The sequence below is a fragment of the Fistularia commersonii genome, chromosome 29, assembly GCF_037954325.1.
Source record: "Fistularia commersonii isolate RoL2024-O1a breed Wild chromosome 29, RoL_Fcom_v1.0, whole genome shotgun sequence".
NCBI lineage: Eukaryota > Metazoa > Chordata > Actinopteri > Syngnathiformes > Fistulariidae > Fistularia > Fistularia commersonii.
In genome coordinates this window covers 1,458,304-1,483,745 of record NC_141312.1, presented here as the reverse complement: position 1 = coordinate 1,483,745, position 25,442 = coordinate 1,458,304, and the positions used below count along the sequence as shown (strand labels likewise).

Genomic DNA, 25,442 nt, shown 5'->3' with positions numbered 1-25,442 from the left:
AAACTACACGTCCTGTGCTTTGGAAAATGCACGAAACAAGAATCGATGAAGAGATTGGTTCTTCTTGGGATGACTCCAAGTGATTCTTGTCTTCACACAAGCAAATTTGGACAGGAGGCTAGATAAACACCAGGTTTGAGCTTGGGGTGGGTTCATGAGGGTGTTGCACCAGAACAGATGGCTCAAAACCAGGGGAACTCGGCATGACCTTTCTCTTTTAAGTAGATAATGAGGTTTTACTGGCCTCGTTCTACCGTGACCCCCGGCAGGCCCGGGCCGGTTTTTCCCCGAAATGCACAAGGAGGAGAGCCCCGGTGACCAGAGACAGCTCCCTCAGGTGGGGCGAGGGCATTCCAGCATCACGCTGAAGAGCGAGAGTCCGATATTGATGTTCTCCGGGGAACATCGCCGGTCGGTTATTGCTCTGCAGTGATGTTCAATCACCTACAAACTGTAAAAACAAGAGTTTTACAGATCAGTGCATTTTTCCTGAAAGCGGCGTGCACGTCCGGAGTGTCCAGACCGCTCCGTGTGTGCGTTCTGTTATGAAACCTGGCAAACAAACCTCTTTACGTAATCACTAGGGGGCATACGCGACAAGCACATGTCTACTGTATGTGTCCGAGCCACATTGTGTTGTTGTTGTTAACACATCCCCCCCCCCCCGGCCACACACACACACACACCCCACCCCCGTCACTGGAACAGCATGTTTGTGCAGTTTGATTGTAGTTTCACAGCATCAGCAATAACACATGAACTACTGCCATATTCAGATGTGGCCGGTGCAGAGGGCGGCCCTGAAACATAGCGGGGCAGACAAGAACTGCGCCGCTTACTGTGTCTAAAACAAACAGATTAGTAGCTACTACACGTGTAATTCTAACTTTTGGAGGTTTTTTCTTTTTTTCCTTTCTTTCTTTCTTTTGAGGGAGTCCTTTGTGGTCCATTATTACTCCACTGTCCAGCCCTCAGGGTGTATGTAAGTACAACACGGCAGAACCGACATTTGGATTTGTGTTGGCGAGCAGGGCAGATTAACCTAAACCACTGCGAATCCCCACGGCAGGTCTGGTTTTTGCACAAACAGCAGGGAAACGTCTGAGCGGTTCTTTTGTCAAATGCCTAGAGTTACCGGAAAAAATTCTCAAGAAGCCGCGGCCGTCGACCGAGCTGAGTAAGCTGATCGGCCTGACCTTCAGCTCCCAGACACCCATCATTCAGCCATACTTTGTTATTGTGATTTGGACAGAGCACGACGGACTCCACCCCCGTGGTTGAAATGCTGTATAAATGCAGCATCAGCCTGTCAACAGCAGTTTCTGAAAGCTTAATGGTACCCAAACTAAACATGAAGGGACTGAGCTTGGTTCTCCTTGTGCTTCTCCTGATGTTTGCAGTCGGGGAGGGTAAGCAGTAGATCAATCCATTTTCTTACCGCGTGAGATCAAAAATCAGGCGAATCCTTATCGTGCAAATGCAACCAATTACCTCGTCGGCATGGCTCCGGCCGGGGGAGACGGGATTAGCGTCAAATCCGACGTTGATTTTTTTTTGTTTTCTTTAATATATATCGAGACATCCGGGGACCACGGCTCAGGGAGACAGCGGTGTGATTGTGTTGTATCTCCAGGCAACGATCCAGAGATGCAGTACTGGACGTGTGGGTATAGAGGACTCTGCAGACGGTTCTGCCACGCTCAGGAATACATCGTCGGTCATCACGGTTGCCCTCGGAGATACAGGTACGGCGTGCAAACATCGTCCCGGAGCGCCGTTCTCCCGATCTGAACCCGATCGAAGAACCCGTGGAACCGGAGAGGGTTAAAACGGGTGTTTTCATCTGCAGGTGCTGCGCCATGCGGTCTTAGCACCCGCTCCCGGGGCCGAGACCACCTTCGCCCGGAAGAACCGTTCTCAGAGCTCCGCCGTCATCGTGCAGACCTCGAACACATCGTGGGATCTGGGAGTGTTTGCAGTGACACCTCTTCTACACGTATGCATGTAAATCATACATGTGTACACACATATATATATATATATATATATATATACTTATAGCCTCACGCCGGCCGCTCGTGTCGTCGCTTCACAACGGGAGTCCGACCGACGACCCGGCTGTCCTTTGTGAAAATGCAGTTACTAATAAACGCATGAAACTCAACCCAGCGACGTGGCTTGTTTTTTTTTTTGTTTCAGCGCGTGAAGACGCTCGGGTTCGGCGTCACGTCGACGGAACGGAGCTTTCGTGAATGAAACCTTCCGTCTCGGCTCGGCGTTTCTGTTATCTCACCGTCCCGCCCGTCCGGCCGGCCGGCTGGCCGACGCCGTCTGGAACATCACAATCCGTCGCAAAGCGGATTCATTGTCCGTCCGTCAGCGACGGGAAGGTCAAACGTCTGCGCGGGGCGAGCTTTCCCTCGTTTGTTTACCGGTAAAACATTTACGCGCACGTCGGCCGGAAAGTGTTTTCGGTACATTTTGCGGATCGATTCGACGCTCCGCGGGAGAGGCATCTGAGGCGGGATCTGAAGATGGCTGGCGACCGGTCTGGGCCGGCAGGCGTTAAAAGGGACGGGCGCTATTTGTAAACACCAGCCTCTGCATTGTGTCCCGCTTTGAATCTTTGTACTATTCAGGCGGCACAGCGTGACCAAACCACAAAGGGGCAAACCCCCCACAGACCTGTTTACACGGGGCTGTCTGTCTTCACAAAGCCCACCGCAACGGCTGAGAACACAAAGTTATTCCTGGATGGAAGGATCTGGCAGTATTTAAATATTTATACATATCTGGCAGTTTTTTCACATCTAGAGAAATCCTGGTTTGAAGACGCTGCCAGATGGGTTTTTAAAAGGCGTTTATCAAACGGCCGCGCGCCGGACTGATCTTTTTTGCTTCATCGGCTCGAAAGACAAAATGAAAAATAAATACGAGGTTAGATTCGGATGAGACGGAAGACGCGGACCTTCTGGGGGTTGTTTTGACTCGGATACACTTTGGGTTCAGGTCAGGGAACCGCCGACCTCCCGATCCTGCGGGAGGACGGGGCAAACACAAACACGTGGCCTTTTCTTTGTTTTCCTGGAAACTCGACGTGGACCTTGATGGCGAATCATCGTCGTCTGGACTCGTCGGGACTCGGACCACGACTCATCTCTCGGCCCACGTCGTAGCTCATTAGCGGCGGCGCTTGAGATTCCGTCCGCTTCCGATTTTCTGCATAATAACGCCGCAGAGTGTTTCCTCCGCCTGACCCGGCCCCCCGAGGTCCGGTTAAAAAATGGGCGCCGGAGGGGCCGGGATGCTTATTAATGAGATGTTTCGTTAGCGTAGAGACGCTGGAGGCCATAAATAAATAAATGAAGAAATCCTGCTGAATCTATGAATGTGCAAACACTCTTCAGTGAAACGCAGTCTCTGTGTCAGCAGAATTCCACAGCGCGCTGGTGTTTACCGCAATATATTGATTGTTTATATCTCATGTGTCAAACTCAAGGCCCGCGGGCCAAATGTGGCCCGCCACATTATTTTTTGCGGCCCGCGCGATTTTCTTAAAATAAGTAATTCAAGCCCGTGCGTTGATTATAAACTACATTACCCACAATTCAGACCTACGAAGTGACGGCGTCGCACCATTAGATCGCAGTGAATCCACATTGATGCCATTTTCTACTGAAATACAAATAATCGCAAAATGTCCAGGAAGAGAAAATTTGATGCGGATGGAAGGCTGTTTCGAGAAAGATGGGAAGGCCAAACATGTTTGTGCTTCAGGGAGAAAAAGCGGCATGTCTTTTGTGTTAGGAGGCGCAATCTAAGTCCAAACACAAAGCTAAGTATGCTAAAGCTAGCCTTCCGGAAAAACAACAAATCGTCCAAGAATAAAAAGCCAAACTACGACGGCGGCGGGATGTGTTCATGAAAGAGGCATCCAAAAACACCGCAGCGGTGAAAGCTAGCTTTGGAACACAGCGACTAGTAAACACATATTTTTTCGGCATCAACGCAAATGCATATGGAACATTTTAGATTTGAATGTTATTTAACATGAAGGAGTATCTATATTTATTTGACATTATATTTAGTTCCATTTCTACTGTTACGGTTCCATGTGGCCCTTTGAGGGCAACCATGATGCCGAAGATGAGTTTGACACCCCCGGTTTAAAACGTTAAAAATCCCTGTTTGGATTCCCGAATGATATCTAAGGGGCCACGCTAGCGACGCTGCGCGGGATTTATTTTTATTGCGGCTTGTGACGGGGCTTTCACAAGCGTTTCAAGACAATAAGCCGCTCCGCCCAGCAGCACAGTTTCCAGTGTTTCCACCGGCTTCTAGAGATCATTTCCCAGGACATTTCCAGCAGCGGTCCGGCGGCGGTGACGGACAGGGACCCGGCCCAAACGCTAGCATGTTCCCCTCTGTGGACGTTCTGAAAGGTCAGGCTTTTATCAGAGCTGCCGCCGGGGGATTATTTCTGCAATCCGGTTCCCGACGGACCCATCGAGCCGCGGCACGGAGCGGCTTTTCTTGAAACCATCAACCGAATGGGGTCTTTTTTAATGAAAATTAAAAAAGGATTCTAACTTTTTTCTTTTTAAAAAACACGCTCCTCTGTGTTATTCTTAAAAAAAAAAAATACACCTCCGGTCACGTTGAGAGGACATCCGATAAGAAAATATATTCCGATTTCACAAGACCTTTAGCTTTTGACTGGAAGTTGCCGTCGTTCTTTCGGGACCTGCGAGACAAACAAACTTCGCCGCGTGCAAAACGGCGGGGCGCCGTTTCGACCCCACGTAGCGTTTTTTTTCAGTCGATCGGCCCTCGCGAGAAATAATAAACCCATGAGTCTGGAACCACTTTAATCCATTAAAACGTTTAAAACACAGAAGAGACATTCTGACAGTGTGTGTCGTCCAGTAAAAGCTCGCCCCCCGACGGAGGGGGTTTGTTTTTCTTTTGACCGCTTGTACTTGGAAAACATGAAAACGCAGAGACGGACTCAACTGGCTCGATTCCCCCTCCAGTCGAATCAGTGCAAAAAATTCGACAGGAATTGTAGTGCTGTTAAAAAAAATTTGGTAAAAATCACGCACCCTGTGAGATTTCGCCCGGCGTTGAGATAGAAAAAGTAACCAATCGCATCGGTCCATGTTTAAAAGCTTTTAAAAGGGAGACAATCAAAGTATTACCGAAGTATTTTAAATGAATACCACGCGGGGTGTTTGGTGCCCGGCTTTCCTGCTGATTTTGAAATGTTTTTCCCGCCGAGAGCAGACATTTTAGCGCTAGCGCAGATGCTAACATGACACGGATCCTTCTCTCCAGTGTGAGTTTTCACATCAGCCGACCTTTTAACCCCAAAAAACAATCGCGCGAAGCCCAAAATCGGTCGTCTGGTGCAAAAATCAGTGAATTTCTGCGAATAAAGCTAAAGATGCTCCCACGAGGACGGATTGACACGTGGACGTTCGTAAAGGGAGCGCAGAGCGACCGAACCGACAAGCTGTGGGAGGTCAACTTGTGTTGACGCCGTTTAAATTTCCAACTTGCACGCTTTTTTTTTTATTTCCCCAAATAATGACCCGAAGATGATGAGGGAGAGAAATAAAAAGCGAAATGCCCTTTGTGTCGCGCTTCATCCGATGTGCTTCGCTGAGGAGGAGGGTTTTCTCGGTTCTCCCGCCGCTTTATGTTTCTCAATCTGTTTTTTTTTTTTTTTTTTGTCCACGGATTTTTAAAATGCAAAATGAATAGAAATGAGAGTGCAGTGACATCGACGCTCCTTTCAGACAGTTTATAAAAAAAAATAAAATAAAAAAAATAAAAAATAATAAAGGGCTAATCTAATAATCCATGTGGCTGCCGAAGGGAGAACAAAGAAAACGCATCAGAACAGAACATGGCAATGAACATTTTCATTTGTCATTACAGAGCCGCGTTAGCCATCCGGAACAAAAAGGAAATGACAAAAGCGAGGACTTGTTATCGACGACAGTAAACCCTCCAAAAACGCAAACTTATTTACATCGAGCGGTTCCTAAAACAGACAGAGAAAGAACTACCTTTGTCGCTTCCGAGCCGAGTATTGGACACGAGGAAGAGGAGGGAGTGCGGTCGTGAAGCGAAAAGGCTGCCGGCAACTCGCGACCGTCTCCTCTTCCGCAGCTCCGCGGCTAAAAAAAAACAAAAAAAAAAAAAACGACGCGGTCAAACAAACACTTTGGCGGCGCTTTCATTAACAGCACATTTAACATTTGGTGACGAATCCAAAGAGTTCAGTATTTTTAGGGAAAGACTGCAAATGCGCCACGAGGGAGCGTGAAGGAGCTGCGGGAGGTTCTCGTAACTTTTAAGGTGCGACGGAAACATCCCGTAGATTCACTCTTTTCTGTATTTTCAGATGTCGCAAGAACGGAAAGTTAAAAATAATCGGGTATATAAGCGGGTCGGGGTTTGTGTTCACAAAGCCGATCTGTGTGTTCGGATCTCGCCCGCGTCATGAGTGCGCTCGGGTCCGACCTCGCGGACGCTCACTTGTGATCAGATCACGCCGGCGAGGCCTCAGCGGCGGGTCGGACCGGGACGCTCGGCCGCTTCGCTCCTCGTGCGCGTGGAATTTACAATCTCCACTTCAAAACGTTTCGTTTTACATGGGGGGAGGAGGGTTTGCAAGACCTTAACCTGGCAAATCAACACACATCAGCTAATTGAAGGAAGAATTTAAGGCTGATGGATTTTATTTGGCCTATTAAAAAAAAAAAAAAAAAAAAAAAAAAAAAAGAATCACCAAAATGAATGGATTCCTGCGAAGGCTTCGCTTTTCTGTCCTCCTCCAGCTGCGATAGAAGTGGCGAAAACTGCAATCCAGCGTGACTTTCCCGGAAAATGATCGCTTTAATGGCTTTTAAATCCAGTGCTTTCCGGCGCCGCCGCGACCTCGTATCTGCTCCCGCCCGCTGGAAAGCACCGCCCGGGACGCCGGCCCTGCTGCGTCTGTCCGGCGGCACACGACCACGTTATAAAACTAAAAAGACATGTGGCCGAAGATACTCAAACACGTTTTTTTTTTTTTTTTTTTTTTGTTTTTTCACGGCCGCGCAGCAAACCGGGGCGTCATCGACGCTAAAACAGTCCCGGGAAAATGAGTCCCGTGTCTGGTTCCGGCGGTCCGAGCCGACTCGGCGCCGCCTTCCGGTTCCACGACTCGTCGTCACAAACAAAGGAAAAAAAAAAAAAAAAAAAGTTGTCTCTTCAGCTTTGCCAAATTGGTTCCAGCTTTGGTCCCGTTCTTCTCAACAGATCTGGTCTCCAGCCGGCTCTGAACAGCTGGCGGGTCAGTTCAAGGCAGCTGGCTGGTCGGTGTGTGTGTGTGTGTGTGTGTGTGTGTGTGTGTGTGGAGGTGACGGTGGAGGTTTTACTCACATTCAATGATCTTCAAGGCAGAAGTGGTCATTTGTGAAATAAATAGATTGGCCTTTGAAAACCTGTCAGGAGTTGAAAAGAGAAGGCGTTACGGCTCCGACGGCGGATCCACTCCAGGGGTCGAGCAGCTGCGCCGAACCACGAGCCACGTACCTCTTATCGAACACTTGGGGGTCCCGAGGTACTCGAAACCGGCGAAGCCCACTTCGTTGGTAAGGTAGGAGGAGAACTGGTCGGGTTTGAGGCGGATGCTGTGATAATTCCTGCTGATGTTATCCTGTCGGCGCGGAGAAAACACACTCGTCAGAGTCCAGAAAAGCCGACCGGCGCTCCGTCGACTCTCCCGGCGCCTTACGGTCAGCTTCTTCCTCCTCACGTAGGACTCCCAGGGCTGCGGCTCCAGGATGAACAAGCCTCCGGGACGCAGATGCCTGTAGACCCTCTTGAACAGGCGCTTCAGGCCGCTGTCGCCCCAGTTGAGGTGAACCCACTTGGTGACGCTGAGACACAGGATCACGTCGTACTCGGGACGCTGCGTCAGGAGGAGGCCGTCGCTCTCCAGGACGTAGTTAGCCTGCGGGCGGCGGGAAGAAAACACTGGTGAGCGACGCCACATCTGAACCGAGGAAACGTTCAGAGCTCCGTCTTTCCAGAAATATATACTGCTCAAAAGAATAATGGGAACACTTGAACAACACAATGTAACTCCAAGGCAATCACACTTGTGTGAAATCATAGTGTCCACTCAGGAAGCAACACAGATTAATTTGGACTTGTTTTAAGGACATTACATCAAAGTTGGATCAGCCTGGAGTTTGTTTTTACTCTTTAATTTGGAGTGTGATTCCTAATCCAGACCTCCATGGGTTGATACGATTGATTTCCATTGATCATTTTTGTGTGATTTTGTTGTCAGCACATTCAACTGTGTAAAGAGCAAAGTATTTCATAAGAATATTTCATTCATTTAGATCGAGGATGTGTTTTTTAAGTGTTCCCTTTATTTTTTTGAGCAGTGTATATACGACCATGTTTGCCCGGGCGGGAAAAGCGACACCATCCCGATTGTTTGGTGCTTTTTAGTACACTTAGCCTGGCCGTCTTTCCCTTTTTTTAATTTTACTTTAAGGTTCGGTTGAGCCGATCGATTCTGAAAACAATACAATTGATGAACTGGGGAGAAAAAAATAAAATAGTAAAAGGATATATGACGATGTTCAATCCATATTTAATCTGCGGACAGAATATTGTCCTTTGTACCCGGTTTGCCCATAAATATTTGAATGTCCAGCGCCGTATTTGCACGAGTAGATAAACGGCCATTTGGAAATTTACCAGCGTCTGTCTTCGCGTCACATCGGCGTACAGTAACATTTTACGAGGTTCCTCATTTCCCAGGACGTTTGTCTGGTCCGACTGGCTGCGTTCCGTCGGGCCGAGCTCGAGCATCGGACGAAAGCGATCCAGATGGAAGCAAAATGGCACCCAAAAGCCAAAAATAAACAAATATCGGGTTAAGTTATTGATTCGTATCTGAAATATTTGAATGTACGGATGAGGTGGTCACATGGTGTGACTGAGTCGACGCCCACTGGACGATCCACTCCAGCTCGGCTCAGCGTCACGCCGTTCGCTCACCGCCGAGCTCTTTCAAACCCGATCCCTTCCGCTCCAGCTCGCAGGGCAGAGCTTTTCCGTTGCGTTCGGAGACGCCGAGCGTCTCGCCAACTCACGCGGCTGCCAAGTAAGACGGCCGCCGTTCAACTTCGATGTTGAGTCGCGTGTAAAACGGTCTTCAATAAAATCACTACGATATCGTGATTTTTTTATGAATGGAGCTTCAGGCACTTTAATGCTGGCTTACACGTACGCCTGATTTTCTTTGGATCTGATTTTTTCGATCTCATTTTAGCTGGAAAGTAGAATTCCTTAAAAAAAAAAAAAAAAAAAAAGACTTTGCATAATGTGCGGATAATCTATTGATTACTTCCGTCGTTGGTTGAGTTAGCGCTTTGCGCGGCCAATAGAAAGCGACGCGTCCTGCCGAGCTGAGCGGTGATGAGATGAATTTGTACTGATGAGACGTGACTTTCAGTTAAACGCCGACTGTCACCGTCTCGGCGATCCAGCCGTTTCCTTCGGCGAGCCTTTGATTGGCGTCTTTAGCGATGAGTGACACTCAGCAACGGGCAAATTACAAGGCAGAAGATGCTGCTGCAGATGTTTCCTCACACCGGAGTCCATCTACAAAGCGTTCTGGCACGACTGACTGGCAGCTTGTTTTCCTGAAGCCGAGAACACGCCGAAGCACGGATGAAAACCAACCGAGACTCTGTTTAGCATATTAAAGGTGCGGGATTCATTTGTTGCCATCGGCAAGGATGACTTGAGCAGTCGGAATCCTTCCCGTGACGGGATGATGCAATCGTTAGCTTGACAAGTGAAACTGGAAATACGAGGTCTATAACGTGCTCGGAAGTCAATGAAAAAAAAAAAAATCAAATTCGATATCACCGGATACTCGTCCGCTCTCGATTTGAGCTACTATTTCTCTTTTAGCGCCAGTTTGACGCTAAAAATGACCAAAACCGCACGGGATGCTGAGTCAGTCAACATTGTGGCAGGGATACGAGCGGCGCGGAGGCAAAATCGGATCCGTCATCGGGTTTCAGGGAGCAGCAGCTGCACCTTCAGCGGGTCGTCCTCCGTGAACATCTAACCAGGTGCAGGGAACCTCTGCAACTCCGCGCTGACGGAAAATATCCGAGGAGCTGATTTAAGGGGGTGAAAAATGAGCTGGAACCGAGTCATTTCAATTGATTTAGCAGATTTTTAGGGGAACGCCGGAGGATTTAATTTCATGGGCCGTGCATATGATACTGATTGTCCCCACGAGCTTTCATTGATGTTTATTATATATAATCTCGCTGGTCGATTATATTATGGATTTATTATAAATATGGAATCCTGTGATGCATGAGCTAACGTCTACAGTCTGACGTGGTTCAATGTCGACGGTTCTATTCGACGGTTATCGTAGTTCAAAAACGTATCTTTACTGTAATATAATTTAATGACTAGTTAGACGGTATCCTAAAAAAAAAATTGGAAAAAAAAAAAACTACAAAAACTGGTTTGACGCAACCCCTGACATCAGTTGGATACAACGTTATTACCCATAATCCTAAGAAATACCCCCCAAAAAATACACAAATAAAAGAGAAGCTGGCAGGCAATTTCATGACAATCACTGGGAAATATCATATCAATTTGAAAATAATATGACAATAACGCATTTTGAGGTCATAGAAGCGTCCTGTACTTTCAAAGTAATTACAAAGACGGCGTTATTCGAGATGTGCAATTTTTTTCCGTACCTAAAATATCTAATGTCATATTTATAGAGCTTCAGATGAGCCGCCGTCCACTTTAGCCCCGGCGGACCCCTGGAGCACGGCTGTCGGACGCTGCCGTCTTACCTTGACGAAGGACACGTTAGCGGGGAACTCCCCGGCCTGCGTGGCGGATGTGTCTGTGAGGGGAGGCGCGGCGATGGGCCCCCTGGAGATTCGGAGGGACAAAGGAAAAGAGCAGCTCACTGAGGAATCCGCGGGCGGTGAATCACAATCTTCTTGCACCGTTCCCTCCGTTTTGCCATCTTGCCTCCGGGTGCCCGTCTCGGCCGCGTGACGGGAGTCGCCGTCGGTTCCGGCTTCGGCGGGGCCGCTTTCTCCCGCCGCCGGTTTCCCGTTTTCATCCCCGCTCTGGGCTTCGTCTCGCGTTTGCCCGCTGCCCGTTCGGCTCACATCGCCGCCGCTCTCGTCCGGTTTAGAGCCCCCTTTCTCCTGCGAGGCGCGCCTGGCCTCCTGGGTTTGCAGCTCAGACAGATAATGCCTGATGTTCTTCCGCGCCGCGTGCACAAGGCCACTGTCAATGTCCAAACCCAGAATGCGGGCGGGTCGCAGCATTTTGGCAATGTAGAGCGTAAGGTGGCCAGAATTACACCCCAAATCCAGCACGTGTTTACCTTCAAACCACTCTGGACGCAGAACGCGTATTCTTGGATCTTCGCTTGCGCACGGGTTGCGGTAGCCGTAGTACTTGTTGTAGTTGCCGTACTGGAACTTTTTCTTCTGCTGGTCTCGGACCTGCTGGTGCTGGCGACCTCCCGGCGCAGACCGAGGGCCGCTCCTCGGTGTGTGGAAAGAGTTTTTCGGTCCTCCCGCGCAACAGCTTCTCTCACCAGATCCCGACTTTCCAACGGGGGTAGAATGAGTCACGGGGGGCTCCGTTTTGCCAGAGTTACGCCTTCGCTTGCGTCTGCTTATGTGCTGGTTAAAGCCCGCCGTCAGGGAGGATGTGGATTCCTCCATGGACACGGACGTCATCTCCTCCTTGCAGCCGGACGCGTTGTCCGCCGCGTGCTCGCGGGAATCTCCCGAGACACCGGACAAGCTGTCTGAGGCTTTGGAGGCTTCGAGCGCAGAGCACGAGGTGACCATACCCGGGGCAGGAGCCGAGGCTCCGGTTTTCGCCTCGCCTTTTCCCGATTCGGAGAGGTTGACCTGCGCGCCTGAAATGCCGCCGCCGCCGCCGCTTCCCCCGTGATGCCTGTTGCGGTGTCTCCTTCTTCCGCCGCTCCTGAAAGGGGACACGAAGAGACCGCTATCGGCGATGCCGCTGTTCAAGTTCAGTGGATCTGTGATGTCCCAGGGGATGAGGATCTCCACGGGGTCCCGGCTCTTGGCTGGCAGCGGGGACGACTTGGGAGTCTCTGCGTTCAGCGCCCTGTTGACGTCCTCGTCGTTCAGACTGTTGAGATTCAGCGGGTCGCAGATGTTCCCGCCCAGGAGGAAATTGGTAGGGAGGACGGAGTCGTTCTCGGAGTTGGCCCTTCGTCTCCTCTTGCCGGACGCCGTGTGCTTAAAACTAAAGTTGGATGTGTTGCGACGCTTGGCCACGCGCATCTGCTGCTGTTGCTGTTTGGAATGATGGAAGTTGTTCCTGCGACCGATGTTGTTCTCATTCCCTCTGGCTCTCTGCGCGGAGTGTGTGAGTGTATCCGTCGTGCTGGTGTGTTTGGGCGAGGCGGCGGTGCCGGGGACAGGACAAGCAGCTGCGACGTCAGGTGTGGCCGCGCTGCCCTCCACCATCACTGATATGCCGCTGTAGCTGGCAGGACATTCTGACAGCTGCAGAGAAGAAGCCGGGCTGGCCTGAGGACTGCCGGTCTTCACGGTGTCTTCGTCAACGGACATGGCGATTGCTCTTCAGGGCCGCCGCAGACATGGAAATATTCCGGGATCTGGAAGAAACACGGGTTTATAGTAAAACACACCTGACAGAACAGAAGCAACGCTTTCCCTCTAGGAAGAGCATAAACAAACTTCGCCAACCTGAAAAGTTAACGACACACAAGCCAATTAAAGATATGATCATAATTTTCAAATGAGAGGGGATTGATTCACCTTTCCATCGAAAGAATTTGACTTTTTTTTAGGATTCATTTTTTGCCTTATACTTACTACTGTGTTTAATTTGGAATGACAGGAAATTTTATTTTGATTTGCGTTCCCTCATCGAGCAATGTGAAACAACAGAAAAACACAAAGTTTGATCACTGCGGCTACAAGTTCTTAGAATTAGTTCTTGCTCACTTTTGAGTCTTTCTTGCTGATTTTCGACCAGATTTCTTAATAAAATGAGCTGCAACTCGGGATTAGCAATATTGGATTATTTGAGGGAGAATCACTTGGATGTAAATAGCAAAGCAGCAACACAGAAAAGCAACAATATCCAAAGTCAGAGACACGCTTTCAATGAATTATATCGAGTTGGCTGCTCGGGCAGTATTCTAAACGAGTCAGAAAAACGGAAAACAATTTAAACGATGTAAGTTTACAGGTGATATTTGACATAAACGGAGATGTGGCCCAGCGCTGCCGGGCTGCTAGCCCCCGGCAGTAACCGGTAAAACCTCCGGGATTCCGAACAGTAGAGACGCGGGTTTTTAAGTTCATTTCCTTCAAGAATAACTTCACAACACAACCTGTGAGGACACAAACTACTTTCCACACACATCTCTCCCTTTACCCACGGCGGGACGAGGCTGTGACACCCGGAGCTTCTTACCCACGCAGGGGTTAGTGACCTGAAAACTTTCAGTCCCCCCGTGTTGGACAGTTATCCAGCTAGCATGCTAGCACCTAGCTTCTCCCACCGCGGGCCAGAGGGCTCAACGTCGAATAAACGTTCGCGGCTACCCCGGCCGGAGGGGCGAACGGTCGCGTATCTACCTCGTAGGGCTCCGGCTGCAAGAAGCCGCCCGGGTCACGTCGACGGATACTGCGAGACAGATCGGCCACCCGTTCAGCGGTACAGCCCGGAGTGCGGTCACCATCAAAATAACAGTCTCACCTCGCCGCTCTCTCCGCCTCCTCCGGGCGGACTGTCACTGGCAGCTAGCGTTAGCCTAGCTAGCGTTAGCCTAGCTGGCTAGCTAGCAAGCAACCGTCCCCCGCATCAACGCAATAGTGGCGACGTAGCGTAACCGCGAAAGGCTAACCGGTGCTAGCACGCCGCCGGCTCGGGTTGTCGCCTCCTCCGGGTCGGCGGCGAGGCGCCGACGGCGGTGGATCAGTGCTACCGGTAACTAACACGGTCGGCACGGCGGTGCATCCGAAGCCCGAGTGACGGGGGCGGGGATGTCCGGGCGCCGGGGGAGGCGGTGGGAGCGGAAGGAGCGGGACGCCGGCCTCCGAAGGCTGGGTGACACCGTGACACCTTCCAGTCCAGGCCCGGGGCTGACTGCCCCCTTCTGCGTTTGTCTCAGAAGCTTGTCTCTGCCCTGTGGCTTTTATTTCTCTATTTATTTTATTATTGTTTTTGTATTGTATTGTATTATTGTATAAGAATTTTATGCATTCATTTTTTTAAATTGACTAGTCTTTTTTTGTTATTTTTCTTAATTTTTATGTCATTATTGTTGTATTTTTTCATTATTTCTATTTAGGGTTTTTTTTTCTGTTGTCATTTGTCCATCTCTTTATTTTTGTTTTTAATTCATTTAATTGTTTGTTTTTATTCATTTTTAATTTGGCTTCCCTCATGCCTGTGAAGGCTTCAGGATTATGCACTTTATATTGAAATCTCTCTTCGTATCCATGTACAAACCTCTATATCGGAGTGGGCAATTATTTTGGTTGGCAAGCCATATTTCTTATTTAATTGTTTCGCGCAGGCCAACTATGTATCATGTAAATTGAATGAAAATGAAAATTTAAATATTTTAATTTTTTGGCATTTTATTTCAACTTTAAAATCATGAAGAATCATGTAAATGTACCGACATTATTTAGTATGTAATCATCCATGCAAAATTAAACAAAAAGAAAAAATAAGGAGTTTCGAAATGCAATATCGATTGAAAATACTTTGGTGGGCCGGATAAAAAAGCAAAACGGGCCGGATGTGACCCGCGGGCTGTAAAATGCCCAAATCTGCTCTATATTCTCTGCTGTTTTCCACAATCCTGACAGCCAATAACACAATAACAGCCAAAAATATGCAAAGAGTTTATCTCGAGTTAAACAAGTTAAATCAAAAAAGAACCGTCTTCTCATTGTCTCGCTATTTATCTCTACATTCATATTTATTGACATAATTACCGTTATGCTGAATTTCCCCTGTGGGGATCGATAAAGTTTATCTTATCTGAAGAACGACGGGTGAGATTCAAGATTTCTCGCTGATTTTTTATAAAGTGCTAAGTTCATGTACTTTCTTGCAGCACTGAGGCCAATTTCCTCCGTCTCAGACCAGTCATATCCTCTCACTATTTAATTCCGTATCACCCAGTTCTGCTGTTGGTCTGATGGATGGATCATGCATCCGTTCAATAATAACTATTATTACATTTTGGAGACCATAAATTCAGTGATGGTATGAAAAATCTCCACCCAGACTCCAGCAGCCAGGCTGCAGTGGTAGATTTACTGAGCAGAAGGTGAAAAAGGGCCTCTGGAAGACACCTGATTTTTTTCCAGGGCGCCCTGCCGTTCCACAGAATTCCACCAGAGAGAGACAAATCACGAGGTTGGTTCATTTTTTTTCCCTGCACATCATCCACTCCAACACACACACACACACACATAGAAATACACAAATAGTTCATTTTTGCATCATTCTTCTCACTGAAAATCAACTTTATATCCTGTGTTTCAGCCAGTCTTTTGAATAAAAAAGGGGTAACGGAGTCTCTCACCACAAGAGATACGGTTATTGCCATGAGATGCGGAGAAATCTGGATATAAATGATACCAAACCTTGTTTTTTCCCTGCTGGCGGAGACTCTGGAGCTGGTAAAGCCAGTTCTGGACTCTCACACAAACAAACACTGCATGCTTTATGATTTATAATTTGTTGATATTCGTGTTGGTTGTTAAATGCTGCTCCTTCGGAGGCCCGGGCTCTGGCTCCGGCTCCGGCTCCGGCTCCGGCTCCTGCCCGCAAAAATCCCCCCAGCTGTTGATTTCCAGTAGCGACATGGAAAAAAAAAAACCAACCCAGTACGCATAACCACTTAATCTGAGATTTAGGCAGATTTACACTTTTTATATCCTACTGACTTACCACCTGCTGGCACTGGAACTCGCCGACATTTTGCTTTTTTAATTAAAAAAAAAAAGAGCCAACAAAACCCCAGAAACTGCCGGAACCGTGACTGCACTCACGGAAAGAAACGGTTAAAATAAAAGCTTTAATTCCTAAAAAAAAAACACACACACACACAACTGCGGGTATTTCACTTTATTTTGATTTGCAGCCGAATCAGGATGTGTAAATAACCACCTGAAATGTTTTATTATTTTAGGTAAGTTGTTTGATTGTGTTTTCCGAATTTGATATTTTATTTTGGTAAGAGGATTTTATTTTCTTACTTCCGCCGGAAAAACGGTTGTATTGCAAGAGCGCTGACTAGAGAAAGTCACGTCATCCTCTATGTGAAGTTTTATTTTTCTACTTTTGATATGAACCCTTAATAGGGCACAAGCTTTATGGTGGTTGTCGTTTTTACGTTTTATTTCCAATGGTTGCAAAATAAAACATCAGCAGTCAAGATCTGTGCCGCCACAAAATTACGGGGATCATTACAGGATGCATCACCAAAAAAAAAAAAAAAGAAAAAAAAAAAAATGAAGCCGCAAACGAGCCATTTTTAAAAGACTCAAATATTGAACCGCTCCTTATTTACGGGTAATAACGTTTTAAAATTTTTTCCAGCTAAATGCACGCCTCTAGAAGCTGTCAGTGTGCTTCTAATTGGGCTCCAAGTGTCCGCCGTGCACGCCCGTGCACGCCCGTGCACTAATCTCTATAGAAGAAGAGGGTACCTGTTCCCCCGCCTCTGACACTCTCCTTTCTCATGGTAATAGGGGTGCGGTCCTGGATCCCGGGCACCATCTGCCCGGCCTCGGGGTTCGGGCCCCAAGCTCTCCAGACGTGTCCCATTGTTCGTGTGTGTCCAAGCAGAAAGCGGCGAAACACACACACACACACACACACACACACAGACAGACAAGGCCCTCGTGGCCCCGGCGTCGAGAGCACGAGCCTGCTGTTCATTAGCCGCCATGTGACGGAGGAAGGGGGCCGCTCGCGTGGCCCCCCGTGCACGCCAGCATCGCCGCCGTTTGTTCTGTTGAAGGGAATTAGCGTGTGATGTCACCGGCGACCGTTGGATGGAAGAGGTTCGAGATATTCGCTCATATGGTGGACGGCGTGCGAACCCGGAAATATCAGTTCTTACTCACAAAAAATCTAATTTGTCTGTTCAAACCGAGACGTTGGATTCAGGCGAATATACAGAGTTTATCGTAATTGTTCGGTACCTTGAACGGAGCGAGTGTTATTCGATATAAACAAGTGAACGATTCTTATCTTAAATTGTCTCACACAAAGATAAAAATATCTTGATAAGCTGGGGTAATAAGAAAACATGGAATTTTGGAGGAAGTCTTCAAACCAGCTAATCAGTATCTTGTGCGCTCAAGATAAAAATCTTTCCACGGCTGTTCGGTACGTAATTTAATCATCATCCTCCTGATTTCGCCGTTTAAATTTAGCTCTTTTTTGAATGCTGGTCGTTTCCTGGAGCTTCGAGATCATTGGAACGGACAGGTAGGAGGTTCTCGCGCCCTGAGCCAAAGACGGGGATCATTAGCGGCGCTTCGGTGACTTGCATCATCCCCGCCGAAGACGGAGCCTGCGACGTGACAGACGTACGAACCGGGGAGGAGGTGGGCGGGGGGGGGGGGGGGGCCTTCTTTCGCTCGGCTGCAGGGCGGGCGGCGGTGAAAGGACACGTCAAAATGCCATTCGTGATCTCGGGCGGAACAATCGCACACACGCCACGATAACCTTTAATGCAATTATCCCACGCCAAACCCAGTTATCCCGCAGAAACGGAAAGGATCGCCGCCGACGGTGGTTCCGGCTAAGGTGGGGGAGACAAAGACGCTCCCCGGCGATGAATAAATAGAAAGGGGGGGGGGGGTTCTGATTGGATTTGGCTACGGCCCCGCGGGGACCTCGCTCCCTGACGCTCGCCATTAAAAATGCATGTGCGCTCACTGGGGGGGCGGGTGGGTTTAACGCCCACCTGCAGAAACGGCGTGGAAATATCGCCGTTGATATTTCACCGGCCCGGGATCCCGACGTGACCCGACCGGGTAACCCGGCGGCGCCCCGGCCCGCGGCGGGGGCGCCGCCCTCCTCGCTTTCACAGCGGCGCGCTGCCGGCTGCATTGAGATTAGTTATTGAACTATCCGGGCGGAGGGGAACAAGGCCGCTTCAGACACACACACACACACACACACAGCGCACAATGAGCCAGCTGTCGGTGGGAGGGGCTCGGCCCGGCCGGCGTTTCATGAGTAGACGCCTGTGTGGTGCGGCGGCGCCCTCGCACAGCTGATAGGCGACCCTGACATGCACTGATTAATATTGACACAAGGCTTGATTGAGGACAGGCCAGCGAGCGGCGGGGCGGACACACACACTCGCTAACATCCACGTGCACGGGAATCTTTGACAAGAAATACGGATTTCCCAGAATGATGCATTTCGCAGGGGAAGATGCGACATTTTCTCCTTAATCCCGGCCTTTATCCTGACCGGCGGTCAGCGAGCCGGCCAATCCTTATCGTAATACACTTGTAACAACGGAATAATACCCCGCACATTAACCTCCTTCTGTAATCCACAGAGGCGCCTCGCTTCGCTTCTCCGAGCCCCGTTTGGCGCTGAAAGGTGCGGCGTTGCGTCTTTTTTTTTTTTTTTATATCATCATCATCATCGACGGAGACGTTTCCGCCGCCTCGGTCGATACCGTTCTATCCGGAATGAATCCCTGCGGACATTTCCGACATCTATGCTAACCAGACCGTCTGACACGGGGCGCCAGGACCAACAGATCTGCATAATTTAAGACTAATACGCAATTTATAAGAGACTTTATTATTTATTCCCTTTCTTTTCAGTCTGGATCGGCAGCCGCACGGAAGAGACGACACAGAAATCGGATGAAAGGATAAAAAAAAAAACGGTATATGCCACACATTTAAACGTCTTTGCCAGCTAACGCGCCGTGCTGAAACGTGTCACCCGGTCCTACATTTCACATTTCGGCAAAACGGTTCAGGTGTTGAGCGCACGACATTTAAACCCCGCGATCCGCAGTCACGGCGCTCGGCTGTCGGCGCTGCAAAAAACGGAGAATTGACTTAATGAGCTCCTGGAAGACCGTTTGTAACTTATCAATACATGAGCAGTAATCAGCAGGCCAGAGCCCTACTAACCTCAATTACATTTTCTGTTCCTGGGTTGGAGAGAGCATGTGTGTGTGTGTGTGTGTGTGTGTGTGTGTGCGCTAAAAAGTACTTTTACTGTTTTTTGTGTGCGTAGCGTGACCCATTATCTTTCACGTGCCAAGTTACCAGCGGAGGGGCTTACAGGCGCTAATCTGGGGCGGTAAAATGAAAAGCATTTAATACACGACCCGTGGCAGCCGGCTGGCTCGCCACCCGGACGATGGCGTCCGCACACACACACACACACACACACACACGTAACATTTTCAGGATGAAACATCAGAATGTATCTGCTGAAACACATGTGAAGCTGCGGTGGATGTTGAGATGAAAACCCTTCTGGGTAACATCTGATGGCCCCCAGATGACCAAAGTAACAATATCACAACAATAGCACATATTTTATTTCCTGTTTATATATTGTATAGTTATTTTATTGCCTATCTGTATATTTTATATATATTGTCTATTTTATACAGTTTTATATTTGTATTGTCCAGGACTACAGATGGAAATTAGCTATGAGCTACAATCTGATACAAACATCTCTGCCTCTGTGCTTAATGTATTTGTACACTGTCCTAATAAACTTTTAAAGGAACAAACAATAACGCAGCTCTGCTTCTTGACAACCAATCATCTGTCTCCATGTCCACCTAATCCTCTCCTGGACCTCCGGCTTCTTCTCAGATCTTCTGCATCCCTCCTCTGTCCAGGTCCAAACCGATCTTTACCTCCAGATCATCTAACGTGCTGCGACTCTTGATGGACTCTTTTGCGACCTGCAGCTTTGCCTCCCGTCTCCATGTTCTCCAGGGTTCCTCCAGGAGGTTCGCTGGAGACCCTCAGTTGAGTCGTGAATGAACGCGTGAGAGGCTGCTTTCCACTCCGTGACGAACGGAGTTACCAGATGTTCTGGATGCAAAGTCCAGCGGGCTTCTTCGCCGACCGTCCCGTCTCGAGTTTCATCATTTCCTGCAGAGCGTGCGCGTCTCCGCGAGGCCCCGCCCCCCTCGCTCCCACCGGCTCGATGACGGGAACCATAATTTGATCGTCCGTCGCCGCGATGATTCGATTCCCGACCGGAGAGAATGTGGATGGCCGTACGCCTGGACGACATAAGAACGAACCGTCGTCACTCTGGTCTCATGGGTGGAATAACGGCAAGGAAAAGCCGTGGAGATAACCCGAGCGGCTGATTTGGAGAGGTCAAAGGTCAAGCCCGAAAGCCGACTCAACTTCCCGCCCGACTGATATGTGGATCAGCTTGTTTTGAAAGACTTTCCAGATCGTTTTCCTCTCCGCCTCTCCTCATCTGGACGAACTCCGTCCGTCCAACCCGAACCGCCCGTCTTCTCTCCGAATCGAAATCCACGCCTTTCTGCCGCTCCGATGTCGGCCCGACCTCCGGGCGCTACGGGAACGTCTCCTCAAGCTTGGCCGTGTCAACATTCGAACCCCGGATCAACTCTTCGCTTGTTTATTGACATCATAATTCATAAATCCCAGGGAACGGTATCGGGTCAAGCTCCAAAGTATATAATATTATTCAGTTCTCTTGACGTGATACCAGGTTGCGAAACGCACTCGATTGCGCCGCGCGGAACGGATCGGGATAGCCGGCAAATCACGGCCCCGCCTCTAATTTGATTATTTGTCATCACGCGTGCACCTCGGGCTATTTATTTCATTTTGTAAGTCATTTTCCTGACAGCCCACTTGTGAATTCCGGGCCGGGCCTCATTACAAAAACCTCACCGCCGAGACGTTTCCCGCCCGGGGAAGATATTTATAGGGTTCTTTATATAAACCTGACATCTGACGGCAGCCTATAGATGCTCTTAAATCACGCTCCTCCTCGTTGCAGCCGGGAGATTTTCTCCCCGCCGTATTCGCCCCGGACTTCCGCGATAACGTTGCGGCTGAGCGGAAGAGGGAGTTCGGCAGCCGATGCGGAGACGGAACCGGCGGAATGACAATATTTCCCCCCCGCCTGGCTTTCGTGACAAGGCTCGCGCTGCTCATCTCTAAATAAAACATCCCATTTAAAAAAGAGAGCGCTCTTATCACGTCAGGATGGCGGACCCCTGGTTGCGACTGCTTGTATTTCCTCATTTCGGCGACGTTAATGACTTCCCTCCGACGCCGCTGAGCGTCTTCGCCGCGCTCGGGAAACCTCATTAGAAGATGACGTTCGCTCCGAAGCTGCCGTTGATTCCCGAACAAAACCGCACACCCGTGTGTGTGTGTGTGTGTGTGTGTTTGCGGCGCACACCTCCCCATGTTGTGACTAAGTATCCTCGCGTTCAACAGGATTAAAAAAAAGGGACTCTTTAGCAGCCGCGGTTCGGAAATGAAAGATAAACGAGTCGTAGCGGCGGGTCGGAGGTCACAGCAAGATGACAGGGTGAATTCAGGACGACAGATGGAAATTAGCTATAAGCTATAATCTGGTACAAACATCTCTGCCTCTGTGCTTAATGTATTTGTACACTGTCCTAATAAACTTCTAAATAAAACAAATTCACTGTCACTGTATGATCTGTGAATGAGAGGGTGAATAGTGGTCTGTCACATGAATGAGAGGGTGAATGGTTGCATGTCATTATATGATCTGTGAATGAAAGGCTGAATGGTTGCATGTCTGTAACTATAGGAAGTGTAAATGAGAGGGTGGATGGTTGCATATCTCCATACAATCTGTGAATAAAAGGGTGAATGGTTGTCCGTCACTAGTTGATGTGTGAATGAGAGGGTGAATGGTTGGATGTCTCTATATGTTGATAGTTATATGTCTCCATATGATGTGTAAATGAGAGGGTGAATGGTTGCATGTCACTATACAAAGTGTAAATGAGCTCCGTCAGTATGCAACAAATGAGTGAGAGGGTGAATGGTTGCATCTTTCGATATGTGAATGGTTGCATGTCATTATATGATCTGTGAATGAAAGGGTGAATGGTTGTCCGCCTGTCACTAGTTGATGTGTGAATGATTGCGTGTCACTGTGTGATGTTTGAATGAGATGGTGAATGTTGTATGTCTATATATGTTAATAGTTATATGTCTCCATATGATGTGTAAATGAGAGGGTGAATGGTTGCATGTCACTATACGAAGTGTAAATGAGCTCCGTCACTATGCAGCAAATGAATGAGAGGGTGAATGGTTGCATGTCTCCATACAATCTGTGAATGAAAGGGTGAATGGTTGTCAATCTGTCACTAGTTGATGTTTGAATGGGAGGGTGAATGACTGGATGTCTCTATATGAGAATGAGAACAACTTTACTTATCCTGAAGGAAATTGTTGTGTTAGAGTTTCAAGCAAAAACACAACAGTAATAGATAATAGTAGGAAGGAGGAAGAATAAGAAATACAATGAAATACAAATTGTCTCAACTGTTTTCTTAACTACAAAGATTTGAAGATTCCCTGCGGCTGAGGGAAGAATATGTTGTTTTTGTTGTATATGTATATATATATGTAACTCTATATGTTAATAGTTATATGTCTCCATATGATGTGTAAATGAGAGGGTGAATGGTTGCATGTTTCTATATGTGAAAGGTTGCATGTCACTATACGAAGTGTAAATGAGCTCCGTCACAATGGAACGAATGAATGAGAGGGTGAATGGTTGCATGTTTTTATATAATCTGTGAATGAAAGGGTGAATGGTTGTCCGTCTATCACTGTGTGATGTTTGAATGAGAGGGTGAATGTTATATGTCTATATGTTTATAGTCATATGTCTCCATATGATGTGTAAATGAGAGGGTGAATGGTTGCATGTTTTTATATAATCTGTGAATGAAAGGGTGAATGGTTGTCTGTCTATCACTATTTGACGCGTGAATGGTTGCATGTCTATATATGTTGATAGTTATATGTCTCCATATGATGTGTAACTGAGAGGGTGAATGGTTGCATGTTTTTATAAGTGAACGGTTGTACGTCACTAGATGAAGTGTAGATGAGAGGGTGAGCGGTTGTTTGTCTTGGACTTTCCTTTGGACTTCAGTTCACAGCGTCTCCGCCCGGAGAGGCTCGGAGATGAAATCTGCAACACGTCGAGAAACAAACGAGGGCCTGTGATTGGACGATTAAACACACACAGCCGGGATGCTTGTGGAGAACACGTTACGGAGAATAGTAATAAATACAAATGTACTGGGTGACGCCATGAAACATCTGGACAACGTCTGGAAAATGACCCTCCTCTCCAGAGCCGTCTGCCGACGTCAGCCGATCGTATCGGTCGATAGATACGGAGAGCGTTCGACACCTCGCGTTCGAAAGATCGGAAACACCAGGAGAGACGATGATTCGAATCGGACCTTCAGGAGTCAGAGCTCCGCCGTGTTTGAAACGAAACCTCCAAAAGTACGAATCCTCTCGTCCTACGTTTCGATCGGCCGCTCGGATCGCAAATTTATCTCCGAGGGCGAAGGCCTTTCTGCGGGGCGTCACCTCCTCCCGAACCGTCAGGGTCTCCATTTGACTGAAGTCTCCAGAGGAGGGAGCGACATTACAGGGGTTGCCAGGGCAACCGGCTCGCGCAGGCCTCCACCTCGAGCTAAAGGAGCTAGCCATGAGACTGAGCAGATGCTGCGCCGGGCAGCCAATCACAGGTGAGATCCAGAAAAAGATGACATCATAGGCAAATTAGGGCAAAGGCGCTGAGTGTTTTGGTTGCTGTCTCAGCCCGCCTCTGAATCTGGACACACACACACACACACACACACACACACACACACAGTTCCCAGCCTCCCAAACTCTGGCTTGCAGGGATCGAAATGGATGCTCTCCATAATTCATGTGCGAAGTAAACGATGCCTCCTTCTTCTGACGTCTCCTGGAAACGTCACCGACACCGAAATCGGGACCGAAACAACGACCGCTTTTTATTTTTATGTCCATGCACGGCCGAGGAGGAGCTAAAGGAAAGTGTCGTGGCGTGTATTTTCCCAGGAGTGTTTGGATGAGCTGTGTTTTCTGCCGGGGTTTAACCCCTCGGACGGGAGGACGCTCTTCGAATACGCCTCTAATAAAATAAACATTCCTTTCTGACTACATATTTTCAGCTGAAACTCCCTTTTTCTGCGCAACAAACATAAGGCCCCTGTGCAGGTGGAGGCGCAGGATGATATTCCAGAATGTTCTCTTCCTCAGCGTCTTCAGTCTGACGGCTGGAGGCTCAACGCCGCAAAAACATTTGCACGCAATTTGGAAAATTCACTTTAATGGCACCGAGGTCTCGGCATCAGGTGCTCCTTTTCCATCAGTTAGATTTACTCAATACGAATAGACCGATAAACAAACAATAAAGTGCACGGCAGATTTGAACATTTAGAGGTTTCTGTCATGGTTACGTAGTGAGAAATCAACCGGAAATAGCAGCATGTTTCATTTTAATTTAAGAAATAGCGACAAATGTGAGTCGGTCCGAGGGAGAGATGGAGGAGGTTGAAGCGAAAAGACAAAACGGAAAAGAAATGAAGAAAAGCTACCAGACAAAATGAGTGCTTTTCTTGTGAATATAATGAAGATCCAAAAGATGAGAGAAGTGTTTTCTTGTGAATATATTACAGATGTGAAAGATGAGAGATGTGCTTTTTTTTTTTTTTTAATTCAAAGTCTGACTTTGCCGTCCGTAGCGCATCCGGTTAAGTACAAATCAATAAATAATATTGAAACATTAAGATAAGATAAGATAAGATAAGATAAGATAAGATAAGATAAGATAAGATAAGAACAACTTTATTCATCCCGAAGGAAATTGTGCCAGTTTCAAGTAAAACATAACAATAATAGATAATAGTAGGAAGGAGGGAGAATAAGAAATACAATAAAATATAAAGTCTCAAATTTAAGGCTATCAAGTGTTTTAAGGTCTAACATTTAACATTGCGGGGAAACGTAAAGCCTAAACGAATATCGCCCTCCCGCACGCCCCGCACGGCTGCGGGCTCGACCCGCCAACCCGCGAACCAACGACCCGCCCGGCGCCTCCCATTGGTGGAGAGGCCGCCTCCGCCCCGCCTCCGCCGCCCGCCTCTCCACCAATGGGCGGCGCCGGGCGGGTGACGTCACGGGCTAGGGAACAGCGAGCAGCCAGTGGAGCGTCCAGCCAGGCG

General features: G+C 48.3%; 2 protein-coding genes across 9 annotated transcripts; one reads left to right on the top strand and one right to left on the bottom strand.

The window, feature by feature from the left end:
* Positions 1-367: 367 nt before the first annotated feature.
* Positions 368-14,225, bottom strand: mepcea (methylphosphate capping enzyme a). Of its 8 annotated transcripts, XM_086176812.1 has the most exons (7): positions 13,728-13,865; positions 11,095-12,736; positions 10,911-10,992; positions 7,787-8,005; positions 7,585-7,708; positions 7,432-7,493; positions 4,856-6,182 (listed from the first exon to the last, which is right to left on the bottom strand). In XM_086176812.1, the coding sequence occupies exons 2-6, from the start codon at positions 12,687-12,689 to the stop codon at positions 7,459-7,461; spliced, it is 2,055 nt and encodes a 684-aa protein (XP_086032938.1). In that variant the 5' UTR covers positions 12,690-12,736; positions 13,728-13,865; the 3' UTR covers positions 4,856-6,182; positions 7,432-7,458. The 8 variants fall into 8 exon arrangements, 7 of the variants coding, with proteins under 7 accessions (XP_086032936.1, XP_086032938.1, XP_086032934.1 ...); XM_086176810.1 differs by lacking the exon at positions 4,856-6,182 and adding an exon at positions 368-451 and having other exon boundaries at positions 10,911-12,736; positions 13,728-14,225; XR_015109040.1 differs by having other exon boundaries at positions 6,797-7,493; positions 10,911-12,736; positions 13,728-14,224.
* Positions 1,329-2,160, top strand: defbl2 (defensin, beta-like 2). The gene is made up of 3 exons (XM_086176814.1): positions 1,329-1,409; positions 1,634-1,745; positions 1,850-2,160. Exons 1-3 carry the CDS (start codon positions 1,334-1,336, stop codon positions 1,869-1,871), a joined length of 210 nt encoding a protein of 69 aa, XP_086032940.1. The 5' UTR covers positions 1,329-1,333; the 3' UTR covers positions 1,872-2,160.
* Positions 14,226-25,442: the final 11,217 nt, after the last annotated feature.

What these genes read in the sequence shown, in the direction of transcription:
- mepcea (XM_086176810.1), bottom strand. Translation starts at nt 12,689, where the DNA reads ATGTCCGTTGACGAAGACACCGTGAAGACCGGCAGTCCTCAGGCCAGC. An exon ending in CTAACGTGTCCTTCGTCAAG is followed by an intron (nt 8,006 to 10,910) that starts GTAAGACGGCAG and finishes CGCCGCCCGCAG; the next exon opens with GCTAACTACGTCCTGGAGAG. An exon ending in CCCCAAGTGTTCGATAAGAG is followed by an intron (nt 7,494 to 7,584) that starts GTACGTGGCTCG and finishes AACTCCTGACAG; the next exon opens with GTTTTCAAAGGCCAATCTAT.
- defbl2 (XM_086176814.1), top strand. Translation starts at nt 1,334, where the DNA reads ATGGTACCCAAACTAAACATGAAGGGACTGAGCTTGGTTCTCCTTGTG. An exon ending in GATGTTTGCAGTCGGGGAGG is followed by an intron (nt 1,410 to 1,633) that starts GTAAGCAGTAGA and finishes TTGTATCTCCAG; the next exon opens with GCAACGATCCAGAGATGCAG. An exon ending in GGTTGCCCTCGGAGATACAG is followed by an intron (nt 1,746 to 1,849) that starts GTACGGCGTGCA and finishes TTTCATCTGCAG; the next exon opens with GTGCTGCGCCATGCGGTCTT.